The following is a 17,851-nucleotide window of genomic DNA, read 5'->3' as shown; positions in this document are numbered from 1 at the left end:
ATCCAAACCAGCCACTACTCCAGGATCACCTGTTTCTCCACTACTAACCGTCTCCTTAAACCCTTTCACCTGCCCCTGGCCTCCTTCACTCTCACTTCCAACAAGTGCAAGGAACTCATGGACTTCTTCATCACTAAGACTGGGACCATCCATTCAGCTGCCTTTGCTGCTTCCTTCCTTCCCTCCCCTTCCTCTTCCTCTTCCCCAACAAACCAAACCTCCCCCCCCCCAAGATCCCCACTACCCTAGCCCTGAACCCGGTCTCTCTTTACTTTCTCTGCCACCTCCAAGCTCATCTCATCCATGAGGCCCACCTTCCGTTCCCTTCATCCCATTCCCACTAAACTGCCGGCCACCCAACTTCCCTTCCTGGCCCCCACGCCAGCTGATATTGGAACTAGTTCCCTCTCTTCAGGTACTGAGCCCCTTCATTTCAGAACATAGTCACTTCTCTCCTCAAAAAAGCCCACCCTTGACCCCTCTGTCCTTGCCAGCGACCACCCCGTATCCGACCTCCCTTTCCTCTCCAAAGTCCTTCAACGTGTTGTCACTTCCCAAATCCGTATCCATCTTTCCCGCAACTCTGTTTGAACCTCTCCAATCAGGTTTCCTCCCCCCGCCGCAGCCCTGAATCCGCCATAATTCTCGTTGTATAACGCACCTGTGAAAGCATTGTTAAATCCTCATTTATAATGAAAAGTAAAATGACAGGAAAAAGATGTAAAGTTCGGCAGAAGCTGATACTCACGTTTAATGTGGTCTCATCATCAACAATGGACAATTTCACAATATAGGGGTTCACGGACTGTAACACAGACACCGAACGTTAACTGGATTGTAAGACAGACCCCGTACATTAACTGAATTGTAACTGAAACACTACATTAATTGATCTGTAATTGACATCACGTTAAACGGACTGTAATACTACATTTATTGGCTTGTAACTGACACTGTGCATTAATTGGACTGTAATATCGGAACTGCACATTGGACTCTAATATAGACACTGCTGGGCTGTAATGCTACACTGGTTTGTAACAGACACTGCATTAATTGGGCTGTAACACACTCTACAACAACAACAACTCGCATTTATTTATCTGGACCATACCAAGAAACAGAAAAAGTGAACCAATCCTTAGAGGTTATTTTCCTTTGACATGAAAATCTACAAGAAACCTTCCAATTAAACTCTGACTACCCCAGGTTGTGCATAGACTTTGAGCTTAAAGGGGCAAGCCAGCTTAAACACAAGCTCCACAGAAGTCAAATAATACATTGGGTGTCAGTTTGTCGTCATAAAACGGCCCATTCTCCAATTTATCACGAACACCGCCACCGGAGATCGGCTGGTATTCTAAACATTAGTAGACGTCCCGGTGGTGCTGCCCACGGGAGTATCACTGTAACGGTTAGCTGGCCTGTAAAGCCACTGCTCAAGCGCTCCATGTGGGAATCCAAGAGGCCGCAGCTGCTTGTAAATCTCTGTCCCAAGGTCCGAAATCAAGATGCAATGCCCGGCTTTCTTTCTCCTTTTTTTAAAGATTTATTTGCATCTGTGACACGGTGCAATGACTGGTGAGGGACTCACGCTAGACACAGGTCTTTTACAAAAAGACATCGATATTCTTAAATGGATATTGAGAATTACTTCGTATCAAAAATATTCCCCTTCCTAAAATAGAAAAATCCTCTCTCTTTTAAGTCGGGAACTGTTTATTGAATGACACCTAATAGGAATATAGGAACAGGAGGAGGCCATTCAGCCCCTCGAGCCTGTTCCGTCATTCAATTAGATCATGGCTGATCTGTATCTTAACTCCATTTACCCGCCTTGGTTCCATAACCCTTAATCCCCATACCCAACAAAAATCTATCAATCTCAGTCTTGACATTTTCAACTGACCCCCAGGATCAACAGCTTTTTGGGGGAGAGAGTTCCAGATTTCCACTCCCCTTTGTGTGAAGAAATGCTTCCTGATTTCACCCCTGAATGGCTCTAATTTTAAGGTTATGCCCCCTTGTTCTGGACTGTCCCACCAGAGGAAATAGTTTCTCTCTATCGACCCTATCAAATCCTTTAATCATCATAAACACCTCAATTAGATCACCCCTTAATCTTCGATACTCGAGGGAGTACAAGCCTAGTCTATGCAACCTGTGCTCATAATTTAACCCTTTTAGCCCCGGTAAATGATACTTTAAAGGGAGATGAGAAGAGAATCATTGGCCTCCCGCCTCCCCGTCCGCTGATAACGGCTCACCTCGTACTTTCTATAATTAACCAACAGTGCCAGGAGGACCACAGCATCATAGCCGTGCTGTGCTCTGCTGGAGGCCACGGAGAGAATCTGGAAAAGAGTAACGGGAAAGGGAGTGGAGGTTAATTACAGAGGCTTGGACAACGGCTTATGTACAATTCCTGGCTTGCAGATCAAGACTTTGCAGTGTTGTCACAAGGCTTATTTGTGGCACGTTGGTACCAATCAGAACTTCAGAAAGGAACTTGGCAGCTATACACAGCTTTATAATACCGGTCCAAAGCACTTCACGTAGAATGAATTAGTGCAGTCGCTGCTGCTATGTAGGTGCTACAGTGGAGCTAGTCACCACAGTAAGTGGTCTGAGGGTCTTTATGTTTAGGGATGCACCCATACTACCTAATATCTAACCATACACTAGCGTAACCCTGGAATGTAATAACTGATATCCGTGTCTTTCGCACATGTCCCCACGTGCGCCACTCCAAATTCTTCAAAGGAAATACTTGGTAAAAGGAACCGTTAAGCTGCTTTATTTCATAGCGAGTAAACACACAGAGCAACAGTTATGGTCAGATTCACTTAATTCAAACAGTCCAGCCTGTCTTAGTGTAATAGTACAAAATAATCAACACGCTACACTTCCTCACATTAGCAAGTTGTCTTACTTGACTTAAACAAACAAAATAACTCCCAACTACCCCCCCAGCTTCCCCTTGCAGCTTTCTGTTTCACTGTCAGAGATCTCAACACAGCAGATGCAAGGAGTTTATCGATTCCTGACACTAACAGAATTTCTGATCATTGAGAATCTACGGGGAAACAACATCAAAGTTTAGCTCTTTAGCATTTTAACCACTCATTGTCTCAGCGTCTTTTGTTTCAATACGTTTGATTTAGAAACCCAAGATTTAAAAGTGACTCTTTGTTTCAAAACCTTTCTGTGGGAAAATGATCCAACAAAATCCCAGAACTTGTCAGCACAGCACAGGAAGATCCCACTACAGCAATGAGACGAATGACCAGTTAATTTGTTTTTGGTGGTGCTGATTGAGGGAGGAATGTTGACCAGGACATCGGAAGACCTCCCTGCTCTTCCTTAAATAGTGTCGTGGGATCTTCAATGGCCACCTGAACCACTGGAAGTGACGGCTGAGATCTTTGTTTAAATTCTCACCCAAAGGGCAGTACTTTGTACAACATGGCAGTCTCTCTGTCCTGCACTGCGGTGTCAGTCTAGATTACATGGTCCACGTGGAGTGGGGCTTGAACCCACAACCTTCAGACACAGAGAGTGCTTCCAACTGAGAAAATCTGACACTGATTAAAGATGACTGTCTCTGTTACACGAACAATGACGGGACAGAAAAAGACCCATTGGTCCATCCAGCCTGTCCCACCCAACTGCGGCCGCAATATTTAGACTCCGCACACCACCCAGAAAGCCATGCGATCTCCTGGGAGAGGCAAAAATAACAGGTTAAAAACCCAAGCCAATTTCATAGAATCATACAGCACAGACAGAGGCCATTCTGTCCATCGGGCCTGTGCTGGCTCTCTGAACGAGCTATCCAATTAAGTCCCACTTCCCCACCCCCCCTGCAAATTTTTCCTTTTCAAGTATTTATCCCATTCCCCTTTGAAAGTTATTATTGAATCTGCTTCCACCGCCCTTTCAGGCAGCGCATTCCAGATCATCACAACTCAGAGATCATAACAATTTGGGGGGGGTGGGAGGGGGAGAAATCTGGGAAATTCCTCTCCACCCCCCTTAGGCGATTGAAACTAGTCCAGGAGATCACTCTGGCCCTGATTAATATCATGCAGTGCCTCCCTTATTTTGTTATATGAAATGAGTGAGGGCACTCCTGTTGCAGATCCTAATGGGCAGACACCAGCAACACCAACTGTTCCTCAATCACCCTAAGTGGTACTGGGAAGGGTGTAAATCTCCAACACTAATGTCCTCCCTTTGAGGAGGTCATAATTCACAAGAGAAGTGAAATGGAAAGGAAGTAATTCCCCCAAACGGTAGGAGGAACGAGGAGAGGCAATATAAACTAGAGGGCACAATTCTAAAGGGGGTACAGGAACAGAGAGATGTGGGGGTATACGTGCACAAATCGTTGAAGGTGGCAGGGCAGGTTGAGAAAGTGGTTAAGAAAGCATACGGGGTCCTGGGCTTTATAAATAGAGGCATAGAGTACAAAAGCAAGGAGGTTATGATGAACCTTTATAAAACACTGGTTCGATCACAACTGGAGTATTGTGTCCAGTTCTGGGCACCGCACTTTAGGAAAGATGTGAAGGCCTTAGAGAGGGTGCAGAAGAGATTTACTAGAATGATTCCAGGGATGAGGGACTTCAGTTACGTGGATAGACCAGAGAAGCTGGGGTTGTTCTCCTTGGAACAGAGATGATTGAGAGATTTGATAGAGGTATTCAGAATCATGAGGGGTCTAGACAGAGTAGATAGAGAGAAACTGTTCCCATTGGCAGAAGGGTCAAGAACCAGAGGGCATAGATTTAAGGTGATTGGCAAAATCAAGTAGCTAGGATCTGGAATGCACTGCCCGAGGGGGGTGGTGGAGACAGATTCAATTGTAGCCTTCAAAAGGGAACTTGATAAGTACTTGAAAGGAAAAAATTTGCAGGGCTACATGGGAGTGGGACTAGCTGGGTTGCTCTTGCAGAGAGCCGTCGTGAACTCGATGGGCCGAATGGCCTCATTCCGTGCAGTAACCTTTCTATGATTCTATGAAACAGGATCAATGAGTCTGAAACTGTGAAAAACACTCCGTGGAGCACGGCGCCATCTGATGGCTGCACGAGCAGACAGACATATTCTTCCAGAATATTCAAGACAGCTCTTACTCTGGCCCTCGAACAGCAGCTTCTCCGATGCTGGGTGTTTATTTACAGAGAAACTGGCCCATCTGGCCCATTACCCAGTTCTGCCCTAAATGCACACAGAATTACATAGAATTTACAGCACAGAAACAGGCCAATTGGCCCAAATGGTCTGTGCCGGTGTTTATGTTCCACACGAGCCTCCTCCCTCCCTACTTCATCTCACCCTATCAGCATATCCTTCTATTCCTCTCTCCCTCATGTGTTTATCCAGCTTCCCCTTAAATGTATCTACACTATTCGCCTCAACCACTCCTTGTGGTAGCGAGTTCCACATTCTCACCTCTCTCTGGGCAAAGAAGTTTCGCCTGAATTCCCGATTGGATTTATTGGTGATTATCTTATATTTATGGCCCCTAGTTTTGGTCTCCCCCCTGTACTGGGGGTCTGCTCAGGCTGGACGCACGTCAATCCGCTGCATTCCAACACTGGCCCGTGAAACCAGACAATCGGAAGGATTGTGGAATTTGCTGCCCCAGGAAGCTGTGGAAGCTACATCATTAAATAAATTTAAAACAGAAATAAGACAGTTTCCTAGAAGTAAAGGGAATTAGGGGTTACGGGGAGCGGGCAGGAAATTGGACATGAAGCTGAGTTCGGATCGGTCAAGGCCCTGTGGGTGGCGGAGCGGGCCCAGGGGCTGAGTGGCCGGGTCCTGCTCCGACTTCTTGTGTTCTTTAGATTTGAGGTTAGGATCAGATCAGCCATGATCTTATTGAATGGCGGAGCAGGCTCGAGGGGCCGATTGGCCTACTCCTGCTCCTATTTCTTATGTTCTTATTCCTTTCTAGGCCCACGACGCTCTGCGGTGCTGAGGTCCCATTCACGGCCACAGTGCTGGGAGGAAAGGGCGGTGGGGGGTGCTCCCAGTACGTTCATAAGAACATAAGAAATAGGAGCAGGAGTAGGCCATCCGGCCCCACGAGATCAATAAGATCATGGCTGATCTTCTACCTCAACGCCATTTTCCCGCTCTATCCCCATATCCCATGATGCCTTTAATATCTAGAAATCTATCGATCTCTGTTTTGAATGTACTCAATGACTGAGCCTCCACAGCCCTCTGGGGTAGAGAATTCCAAAGTTTCACCACCCTCTGAATAAAGACATTTCTCCTCATCTCAGTCCTAAATGGCCGACCCCTTATTCTGAGACTGTGACCCCTGGTTCTAGATTCCCCAGACAGGGGAAACATCCTCCCTGCATCTACCCTGTCGAGCTCTAAGAATTTTGTATATTTCAATGAGATCACCTCTCATTCTTCTAAACTCTAGAGAATACAGGCCGAGTCTACTCAATCTCTCCTCATACGACAATCCCGCCATCCCAGGAATCAGTCTGGTGAACCTTTGTTGCACTCCCTCTATGGCAAGTATATCCTTTCTTAGGTAAGGAGACCAAAATTATACGCAATACTCCAGGTGCGGTCTCACCAAGGCCCTATATAATTGCAGTAAGACATCTTTACTCCTGTACTCAAATCCTCTTGTAATAAAGGCCAACATACCATTTGCCTTCCTAATTGCTTGCTGCACCTGCATGTTAGCTTTAGTGACTCATGTACAAGGACACCCAGGTCCCTTTGAATATCAACATTTCCCAATCTCTCACCATTTAAAAAATACTCTGCATTTCTGTTTTTCCTACCAAACTGGATAACTTCACATTTTTCCACATTATATTCCATCTGCCATGTTCTTGCCCACTCATTTAGCCTGTCTATATCCCCTTGAAGCCTCTTTGCATCCTCCTCACAGCTCACATTCCTACCTAGTTTTGTATCATCAGCAAACTTGGAAATATTACATTACTTGGAAATATTTGGTCCCCTCATTCAAATCATTGATATAGATTGTGAATAGCTGGGGCCCAAGCACTGATCCCTGCGGTACCCCACTAGTCACAGTCTGCCAACCTGAAAAAGACCAGTTTATTCCTACTCTCTGTTTTCTGTCTGTTAATCAATTCTCAATCCATGCCAGTATATTACCCCCAATTCCATGTGCTCTAACTTTGTTCACCAACCTCCTGTGTGGGACCTTATCGAAAGCCTTCTGAAAATCCAAATACACCACATCCACTGGTTCCCCCTTATCTATTCTACTAGTTACATCCTCAAAGAACTCCAATAGGTTTGTCAAACATGATTTCCCTTTCATAAATCCATGTTGACTCTGCCAAATCCTATTACTATTTTCTAAGTGTTCTGTTATCACATCCTTTATAATAGATTCTAACAGTTTCCCTACTACTGATGTCAGGCTAACAGGTCTGTAGTTCCCTGTTTTTTCTCTCCCTCCTTTCTTAAATAGTGAGGTTACATTTGCCACCCTCCAATCTGCAGGAACCGTTCCATAATCTATAGAATTTTGGAAGATGACAACCAATGCCACTCTTTCAAAACCCTAGGATGTAGATCATTAGGTCCTTGGGATTTATCGATCTTTCCGTCCCATTAATTTCTCTAGTACTATTTTTTTTTTACTAATACTAATTTCTTTCAGTTCCTCATTCTCGCCAGGCCCTTGGTTCTCTAGTATTTCTGGGAGGTTTTTTGTGCCTTCTTCTGTGAAGACAGACACAAAGTATTTGTTTAATTTCTCTGCCATTTCCTCATTCCCCATTATAAATTCTCCCGTCTCTGTCTGTAAGGGACCCACATTTGCCTTTGCCAGTCTTTTCCTTTTTACATACATCTGGAAGCTTTTACAGTCCGTTTTTATGTTTCTCGCTAGTTTTCTCTCATATTCTATTTTCCCTTTCTTTATCAATTTCTTGGTCCTCCTTTGCTGAATTCTAAAATGCTCCCAATCCTAAGTGCAGCAGCGCACTTCCTCAAAGAGCGAGAGTGGGACATAAAGGGAGCAAGACCCTGGACCACCCTCGCGCACCTTATCGCGCCCAGAGAAAGAGGGCAACACCTGGAGCTGTGCACCTTTTTGCAGAGTCCCTGACGCTCTCTAAGGCTCAGGGGGCCCACTGATTCCCTCAAAGGAGTTCTGCACACTTTCTACACGACTTCTACACAAACAATCAGATTCCTTTAACTTATCAGAGAAGTAGCAACTCTGCAAAACATAAATGCACTCAGTGTGGAGAGCACGGCCACCATGATACAGAGAAACTTAGATGGGCAGAAAACATAGGAAGGAACATAGGAACAGGAGGAAACCATTCAGCCCCTCAAGCCTGTCCCACCATTCAATTAGATCACAGCTCATCTTTTTTTTATTCGTTCATGGGATGTGGGCATCGCTGGCGAGGCCGGCATTTATTGCCCATCCCTAATTGCCCCTTGAGAAGGTGGTGGTGAGCCGCCTTCTTAAACCACTGCAGTCCGTGTGGTGAAGGTTCTCCCACAGTGCTGTTAGGAAGGGAGTTCCAGGATTTTGACCCAGCAACAATGAAGGAACGGCGATATATTTCCAAGTCGGGATGGTGTGTGACTTGGAGGGGAACGTGCAGGTGGTGGTGTTCCCATGTACCTGCTGCTCTTGTCCTTCTAGGTGGTAGAGGTCGCGGGTTTGGGAGGTGCTGTCGAAGAAGCCTTGGCGAGTTGCTGCAGTGCATCCTGTGGATGGTACACACTGCAGCCACTGTGCGCTGGTGGTGAAGGGAGTGAATGTTTAGGGTGGTGGATGGGGTGCCAATCAAGTGGGCTGCTTTGTCCTGGATGGTGTCGAGCTTCTTGAGTGATGTTGGAGCTGCACTCATCCAGGCAAGTGGAGAGCATTCCATCACACTCCTGACTTGTGCCTTGTAGATGGTGGAAAGGCTTTGGGGAGTCAGGAGGTGAGTCACTCGCCGCAGAATACCCAGCCTCTGACCTGCTCTTGTAGCCACAGTATTTATATGGCTGGTCCAGTTAAGTTTCTGGTCAATAGTGACCCCCAGAATGTTGCTGGTAGGGGATTTGGCGATGTTAATGCCATTGAATGTCAAGGGGAGGTGGTTAGACCCTCTTCTTGTTGGAGATGGTCATTGCCTGGCACTTGTCTGGCGCCGAATGTTACTTGCCACTTATCAGCCCAAGCCTGGCTGTTGTCCAGGTCTTGCTACATGCGGGCTCGGACTGCTTCATTATCTGAGTGGTTGCGAATGGAACTGAACACTGTGCAATCATCAGCGAGCATCCCCATTTCTGACCTTATGATGGAGGGAAGGTCATCGATGAAGCAGCTGAAGATGGTTGGGCCTAGGACACTGCCCTGAGGAACTCCTGCAGCATCTGCACCTCAACTCCATTTACCTGCCTTGGCTCCATAACCCTTAATCCCCTCACCCAACAAAAACTGATCGATCTCAGTTTTGAAATTTTCAATCGACCCCCAGCGTCAACAGCTTTTCGGGGCCGGGGGGGGGAAACAGTTCTGATTTCCACTCCCCTTTGCCATGCTCTGAATTTCGCCTCACAGTGTAAATGGGATGAATCCAGTCTTCAGTTCTGATGATGGGCACACACACACACACACACAAGCTTCAAAATCCGTTTCTTTTTCTCTCTGCTCTAGTTTTTCTTCGAATTAACAAGAATAAATGGCTGCAGTGCAGCAACGTTCCTGCTGGCGGCAGTGCTGAGCTAACGGGCATCACTGCCCTCCACGGCGCCGCCGGTAGGAATGTAGTGGTACTGCAGCCCCATGACAGCCAACAGCGCCACCCACAGACACACAGCAGCACTGCCGCCCAATACCGCACAGTGATTGGAACCTGCTCTCTGGTTCCATTCACAGCCCGTCCACGGTTTTGTCATCGTTTTGTAAATCTGAATTCATGAAAAGTTTCAAAACTGAGACTGATTTGTTGGGTAAGGGTTTTTAAGGGTTATGGAACCAAGGCGGGTAGATGGAGTTAAGATACAGATCAGCCATGATCTAATTGAACGGCGGACCAGGCTCGAGGGACTGGATGGTCAGTTCCTAGTACAAAAATGTCATGGCCTTCAGCCTCGTTTGCTCATGGTTGATTTGATCTCTGTGCGTTATATTAGTTGGATGCGGATCTCTGTGCGTTATATCAGTTGGATGCGGATCTCTGTGCGTTATATCAGTTGGATGCGGATCTCTGTGCGTTATATCAGTTGGATGCGGATCTCTGTGCGTTATATCAGTTGGATGCGGATTAAACCGAACGTGCGTTAAATACCCACGTGTGAGAAACACTCGGAGATTGTGGGGAGTCCCTCTCCTCACCAGCTCGCGCAAATGACTCGAGGGTCTCTGCGATAACCCGGGTGTAAAGGGGGGGTTTAGCGCAGTACGGCAAGATGCAGCTTCATTCTAATTACACGCACAGCATTCTCACCACCCAGCCCCACATGCACCTAAAAATGTATTCAGGATGTAAAGGCAGGGGGGAGGGGGAAACAAAGACAGCCCATTTCTCCCTGTTCTGCGTCTCACTGAGACGCAAGGACCAGGAAACTCGAGGTTCCATCAAACTGCTGGAAGAACAATGGAAGCAAACACCACCGAAAGAAAGGACTTGCATTTCTACAGCGCCTTTCACGACCTCAGGACGTCCCAAAGCTCTTTACAGCCAATGAAGTGCTTTTTTTGAAGTGTAGTCACTGTTGTAATGTTGGAAACGCGGCAGCCAATTTGTGCACAGCAAGATCCCACAAAAAGCGATGTGATAATGAGCAGATCATCTGTTTTTAGTGAGGTTAGTTGAGGGATAAATATTGGTAGACCAATCATATCTCAAGAAAGGCAGCGCTGACTGAATGGGACAATCAGAAAACAACTCAAATTTAATCTTTGTAATAATAGAAGCTGTGTGTATTTACCTGAAGAATGGCTTCAAAAATACTGTTAATCATCACATACTCCAGGATGGTATTCTGGCTGATATTATCTGTAACCTGCAAAAACAGATGAAAAAGAAACCTGTTGATGATGTATCATAGCAGGTACAGCACAGAAGGAGGCCATTCAGCCCATCGTGCCTGTGCCAGCTCTTTGAAAGAACTATCGAATTAGTCCCATTCCCCTGCTCTTTCCCCATAGCCCTGTACATTTTTTCCCTTCAAGTATTTATCCAATTCCCTTTTCAAAGTTATTATTGAATCTGCTTCCACCGCCCTTTCAGGCAGCGCATTCCAGATCATAACAACTCGCTGCGTAAAAAAATGTTTCCTCATGTCACCTCTGGCTCTTTTACCTTAAATCTGTGTTCTCTGGTTACCGATCCTTCTGCAATTGGAAACAGTTTCTCCTTATTTATTCTATGAAAGCCATTCATGATTTTGAACACTTCTATCGCATCTCCCCTTAACATTCTCTAAGGAGAACAATCCCAGCTTCTCCAGTCTCTCCACATAACTGAAGTCCCTCATCCCTGGTACCATTCTAGTAAATCTCCTCTCCACCCTCTCTAAGGCCTTGACATCTTTCCTAAAGTGTGATGCCCAGAATTGAACACAATACTCCAGCTGAGGCCTAACCAGTGTTTTATAAAGGTTTAACATAACTTCCTTGCTTTTGTACTCCCTGCCTCTATTAATAAAGTCCAGGATCCCGTATGCTTTTTGAACAGCCTTCTCAACTTGTCCTTCCACCTTCAAAGGTTTGTGTACGTGCACCCCAGGTCTCTCTGTTCCGGCACTCCTTTTAAATTTGTACCATTTAGTTTGTGTGTGAGAGAATCTGGAAAACCTTTTATATTAAACATTTCCATTTTTGATAATTTCCTCCCACTCTCTCCTGGTATTACCCTACTCGTGTCAGAGTTACATGCTTTTCAGCAGAAGTCGCTAGTGAGCAATTTGGAGCAGGAATCCTGCTGATTATCCCCTCCCTGCACCAGTGGGGGGAGGAAGGGAGGGGGGGCGGGGACAGGGGCCAAGAGGGGGGCACCGGGGACAGGGGCCAAGAGGGGGGCACCGGGGACAGGGGCCAAGAGGGGGGCACCGGGGACAGGGGCCAAGAGGGGGGCACCGGGGACAGGGGCCAAGAGGGGGGCACCGGGGACAGGGGCCAAGAGGGGGGCACCGGGGACAGGGGCCAAGAGGGGGGCACCGGGGACAGGGGCCAAGAGGGGGGCACCGGGGACAGGGGCCAAGAGGGGGGCACCGGGGACAGGGGCCAAGAGGGGGGCACCGGGGACAGGGGCCAAGAGGGGGGCACCGGGGACAGGGGCCAAGAGGGGGGCACCGGGGACAGGGGCCAAGAGGGGGGCACCGGGGACAGGGGCCAAGAGGGGGGCACCGGGGACAGGGGCCAAGAGGGGGGCACCGGGGACAGGGGCCAAGAGGGGGGCACCGGGGACAGGGGCCAAGAGGGGGGCACCGGGGACAGGGGCCAAGAGGGGGGCACCGGGGACAGGGGCCAAGAGGGGGGCACCGGGGACAGGGGCCAAGAGGGGGGCACCGGGGACAGGGGCCAAGAGGGGGGCACCGGGGACAGGGGCCAAGAGGGGGGCACCGGGGACAGGGGCCAAGAGGGGGGCACCGGGGACAGGGGCCAAGAGGGGGGCACCGGGGACAGGGGCCAAGAGGGGGGCACCGGGGACAGGGGCCAAGAGGGGGGCACCGGGGACAGGGGCCAAGAGGGGGGCACCGGGGACAGGGGCCAAGAGGGGGGCACCGGGGACAGGGGCCAAGAGGGGGGCACCGGGGACAGGGGCCAAGAGGGGGGCACCGGGGACAGGGGCCAAGAGGGGGGCACCGGGGACAGGGGCCAAGAGGGGGGCACCGGGGGGGGGCCAAGAGGGGGGCACCGGGGGGGGGCCAAGAGGGGGGCACCGGGGGGGGGGGCCAAGAGGGGGGCACCGGGGGGGGGCCAAGAGGGGGGTACCGGGGGGGGCCAAGAGGGGGGTACCGGGGGGGGGCCAAGAGGGGGGTTCCGGGGGGGGGCCAAGAGGGGGGTTCCGGGGGGGACCAAGAGGGGGGTTCCGGGGGGGGACCAAGAGGGGGGTTCCGGGGGGGGGCCAAGAGGGGGGTTCCGGGGCCAAGAGGGGGGTACCGGGGCCAAGAGGGGGTACCGGGGCCAAGAGGGGGTACCGGGGGCCAAGAGGGGGTACCGGGGGCAGGGAGGGGGTACCGGGGGCAGGGAGGGGGTACCGGGGGCAGGGAGGGGGTACCGGGGGCAGGGAGGGGGTACCGGGGGCAGGGAGGGGGTACCGGGGGCAGGGAGGGGGTACCGGGGGCAGGGAGGGGGTACCGGGGGCAGGGAGGGGGTACCGGGGGCAGGGAGGGGGTACCGGGGGCAGGGAGGGGGTACCGGGGGCAGGGAGGGGGTACCGGGGGCAGGGAGGGGGTACCGGGGGCAGGGAGGGGGGATCGTGGGCAGGGAGGGGGGATCGTGGGCAGGGAGGGGGGATCGTGGGCAGGGAGGGGGGATCGTGGGCAGGGAGGGGGGATCGTGGGCAGGGAGGGGGGATCGTGGGCAGGGAGGGGGGATCGTGGGCAGGGAGGGGGGATCGTGGGCAGGGAGGGGGGATCGTGGGCAGGGAGGGGGGATCGTGGGCAGGGAGGGGGGATCGTGGGCAGGGAGGGGGGATCGTGGGCAGGGAGGGGGGATCGTGGGCAGGGAGGGGGGATCGTGGGCAGGGAGGGGGGATCGTGGGCAGGGAGGGGGGATCGTGGGCAGGGAGGGGGGATCGTGGGCAGGGAGGGGGGATCGTGGGCAGGGAGGGGGGATCGTGGGCAGGGAGGGGGGATCGTGGGCAGGGAGGGGGGATCGTGGGCAGGGAGGGGGGATCGTGGGCAGGGAGGGGGGATCGTGGGCAGGGAGGGGGGATCGTGGGCAGGGAGGGGGGATCGTGGGCAGGGAGGGGGGATCGTGGGCAGGGAGGGGGGATCGTGGGCAGGGAGGGGGGATCGTGGGCAGGGAGGGGGGATCGTGGACAGGGAGGGGGGATCGTGGACAGGGAGGGGGGATCGTGGACAGGGAGGGGGGATCGTGGGCAGGGAGGGGGGATCGTGGGCAGGGAGGGGGGATCGTGGGCAGGGAGGGGGGGAACGGGGGGAGACACTGCCCCACCTCTGATGAAAGGTTTTTCTCACCGTGACTAAACAGAGCAGCAGCTTCAGGCAGAGGCTCTTCAAACTCTCGGAGCCCTCACCGCACAGTAACGTGTCCAAACTCTCCATCAGGTTCTGGGAGTCAGAGAGAAGGATTATCACATGGAAAACAAATTTCTTTCTCAGTTGTGCGTCTGAAACAGGCCAGAACCCATCACCATTCATTGCCAAACTACTGAGCAATCCACATGAGTAGAGTCTCTGTTTGCCTGATACGGAGGAGCACTCTCTCCCTCCAAGGCCAGTGACCCATTTGAAATGGACGGGTTGCCATCGATATTACGATCGGTAAATGTATTCGCTTTGGTGCAGGTTCACCCAATGCTTAGAGACCCCCTAGCGCGCACAGGAGTGCCTCGACCTCTGTGTTGTCACTCTGCTTGACCGACATCCAGTCCTGGATGAGCTGAAATTTCCTCCAATTTACCACTGGGAAGACCGAAGCTATTGTCTTCGTTCCCCACCACAAACCCGGTTCCCTCGCCACCAATCCCATCCCTCTCCCAGGCCACTGTTTGAGGCTGAACCGGACTGTTTGCTGCCTTGGAGTCCTATTTGACCCTGAGATGAGCTTCCGACCCCATATCCGCTCCATCACCAAGACCGCCTACTTCCACCTCCTCAATATCAGCGGCCTCCACCCCTAAATCTCATGGGATCCAAGGTGAGGTAGCCAATTGGATACAAAATTGGATTGACGACATAAGACAGAGGGTGGTTGTAGAGGGTTGTTTTTCAAACTGGATGCCTGTGTCCAGCGGTGTGCCTCAGGGATCGGTGCTGGGTCCGCTGTTATTTGTTATTTATATTAATGATTTGGATGAGAATTTAGGAGGCATGGTTAGAAGGTTCGCAGATGACACCAAGATTGGTGGCATTGTGGACAGTCTAAGATTGCAACGGGATCTTGATAAATTGGTCCAGTGGGCCGATGAATGGCAGATGGAGTTTAATTTAGATAAATGTGAGGTGATGCATTTTGGTAGATCGAATCGGGCCAGGACCTACTCCGTTAATGGTAGGGCGTTGGGGAGAGTTATAGAACAAAGAGATCTGGGAGTACAGGTTCATAGCTCCTTGAAAGTGGAGTCACAGGTGGATAGGGTGGTGAAGAAGGCAGTCGGCATGCTTGGTTTCATTGGTCAGAACATTGAATGCAGGAGTTGGGATGTCTTGTTGAAGTTGTACAGGGCATTGGTGAAGCCACACTTGGAATACTGTGTACAGTTCTGGTCACCCTATTATAGAAAGGATATTATTAAACTAGAAAGAGTGCAGAAAAGATTTATTAGGATGCTACCGGGACTTGATGGTTTGACGACGGAGACAGAGAAATACGGCAGGGGGACTGTGATATACTCGAACATATTAACATCGAGCGGGAGGAGGTATTGGCGGTTTTAGCAGGCCTAAAAATGGATAAATCCCCAGGCCCGGACGAAATGTATCCCAGGCTACTGTGTGAGGCAAAGGAGGAGATTGCGGGGGCTCTGACACATATATTCAGAACCTCTCTGGCCACAGGGGATGTGCCAGAGGACTGGAGAACCGCTAATGTAGTACCATTATTCAAGAAGGGGAGTAGGGAAAAACCGGGGAACTACAGGCCAGTGAGCCTAACATCAGTGGTAGGAAAATTATTGGAAAAAATTCTGAAGGACAAAATTAGTCTCCACTTGGAGAAGCAAGGATTAATCAGGGATAGTCAACATGGCTTTGTCAAGGGAAGATCATGTCTGACTAATTTGATTGAATTTTTTGAGGGGGTGACTAGGCGTGTGGATGAGGGTAACGCAGTGGATGTGGTATACATGGATTTCAGTAAGGCCTTCGATAAAGTCCCCCACAGGAGACTGGTCAAGAAGGTACGAGCCCATGGAATCCAGGGTGCCTTGGCACTTTGGATACAAAACTGGCTTAGTGGCAGAAGGCAGAGGGTGATGGTCGAAGGTTGTTTTTGTGACTGGAAGCCTGTGGCCAGTGGGGTACCACAGGGATTGGTGCTGGGTCCCTTGCTGTTTGTGGTCTACATTAATGACTTGGATATGAATGTAAAAGGTATGATCAGTAAGTTCGCTGATGATACAAAGATTGGTAGGGTGGTAAATAGCGAGGAGGATAGCCTCAGTCTGCAGGACGATATAGATGGGTTGGTCAGATGGGCGGAACAGTGGCAAATGGAATTTAACCCGGAAAAGTGCGAGGTGATGCACTTTGGAGGGACTAACAAGGCAAGGGAATACACAATGAATGGGAGGACCCTAGGCAAGACAGAGGGTCAGAGGGATCTTGGTGTGCAAGTTCACAGATCCCTGAAGGCGGCGGAACAGGTAGATAAGGTGGTAAAGAAGGCATATGGGATACTTGCCTTTATTAGCCGAGGCATAGAATATAAGAGCAAGGAGGTTATGATGGAGCTGTATAAAACACTGGTTAGGCCACAGCTGGAGTACTGTGTGCAGTTCTGGTTGCCACACTACAGGAAGGATGTGATCGCTTTGGAGAGGGTGCAGAGGAGATTCACCAGGATGTTACCAGGGCTGGAGCGCTTCAGCTATGAAGAGAGACTGGGAAGATTGGGTTTGTTTTCCTTGGAGCAGAGGAGGCTGAGGGGGGACATGATTGAGGTGTACAAAATTATGAGGGGCACAGATAGGATGGATACTAAGGAGCTTTTTCCCTTCGTTGAGGGTTCTATAACAAGGGGACATAGATTCAAGGTAAAAGGCGGGAGGTTTAGAGGGGATTTGAGAAAGAACTTTTTCACCCAGAGGGTGGTTGGAGTCTGGAACTCACTGCCTGAAAGGGTTGTGGAGGCAGGAACCCTCACAACATTCAAGAAGCATTTGGATGAGCACTTGAAATGCCATAGCATACAAGGCTACGGACCAAATGCTGGAATATGGGATTAGAGTAGACAGGGCTGATGGCCGGCGCGGACACGATGGGCCGAAGGGCCTCTATCCGTGCTGTATAACTCTATGACTCTATGACTTATAGGGAGAGGTTAGACAGACTGGGACTTTTTTCCCTGGAGAGTAGGAGGTTAAGGGGTGATCTTATAGAAGTCTATAAAATAATGAGGGACATAGATAAGGTAGATAGTCAAAATCTTTTCCCAAAGGTAGGGGAGTCTATAACGAGGGGGCATAGATTTAAGGTGAGAGGGGAGAGATACAAAAGGGTCCAGAGGGGAAATTTTTTCACTCAAAGGGTGGTGAGTGTCTGGAACGAGCTGCCAGAGGCAGTAGTAGAGGCGGGTACAATTTTGTCTTTTAAAAAGCATTTGGACAGTTACATGGGTAAGATGGGTATGGAGGGATATGGGCCAAGTGCAGGAAATTGGGACTAGCTTAGTGGTATAAACTGGGCGACATGGACATGTTGGGCCGAAGGGCCTGTTTCCATGTTGTAACTTCTATGATTCTATGATTCTAACTGCTGCTGAAACCCTCATCCATGCTTTTGTTACCTCTAGACTCGACTATTCCAATGCTCTCCTGGCCGGCCTCCCATCTTCCACCCTCCATAAACTTGAGCTCATCCAAAACTCTGCTGCCCGTATCCTAACTCGCACCAAGTCCCGTTCACCCATCACCCCCTGTGCTCACTGACCTACATTGGCTTCCGGTCCTGCAACGCCTCGATTTTA

General features: G+C 50.2%; 1 protein-coding gene across 2 annotated transcripts in view; it reads right to left on the bottom strand.

Moving 5' to 3' along the window:
• The window catches only part of armh3 (armadillo like helical domain containing 3), a 172,504-nt gene that overhangs the window by 127,231 nt on the left and 27,422 nt on the right, over positions 1-17,851 (bottom strand). The window contains exons 6-9 of one of the 2 annotated variants that reach the window (XM_068001998.1): positions 14,182-14,274; positions 10,963-11,037; positions 2,268-2,354; positions 749-805 (exon numbers count right to left, since the gene is read on the bottom strand). In XM_068001998.1, the coding sequence (XP_067858099.1) occupies positions 749-805; positions 2,268-2,354; positions 10,963-11,037; positions 14,182-14,274 (312 nt within the window). The remainder of the gene's footprint in view (positions 1-748; positions 806-2,267; positions 2,355-10,962; positions 11,038-14,181; positions 14,275-17,851) is intronic. The other variant, XM_068001999.1, reaches the window with a different exon arrangement.

This window comes from Heptranchias perlo, chromosome 21 (assembly GCF_035084215.1).
Source record: "Heptranchias perlo isolate sHepPer1 chromosome 21, sHepPer1.hap1, whole genome shotgun sequence".
NCBI classification, from domain to species: Eukaryota; Metazoa; Chordata; class Chondrichthyes; order Hexanchiformes; family Hexanchidae; genus Heptranchias; species Heptranchias perlo.
The sequence above is the reverse complement of the archived record's forward strand: the minus strand, read 5'-3'. Positions and strand labels throughout refer to the sequence as shown.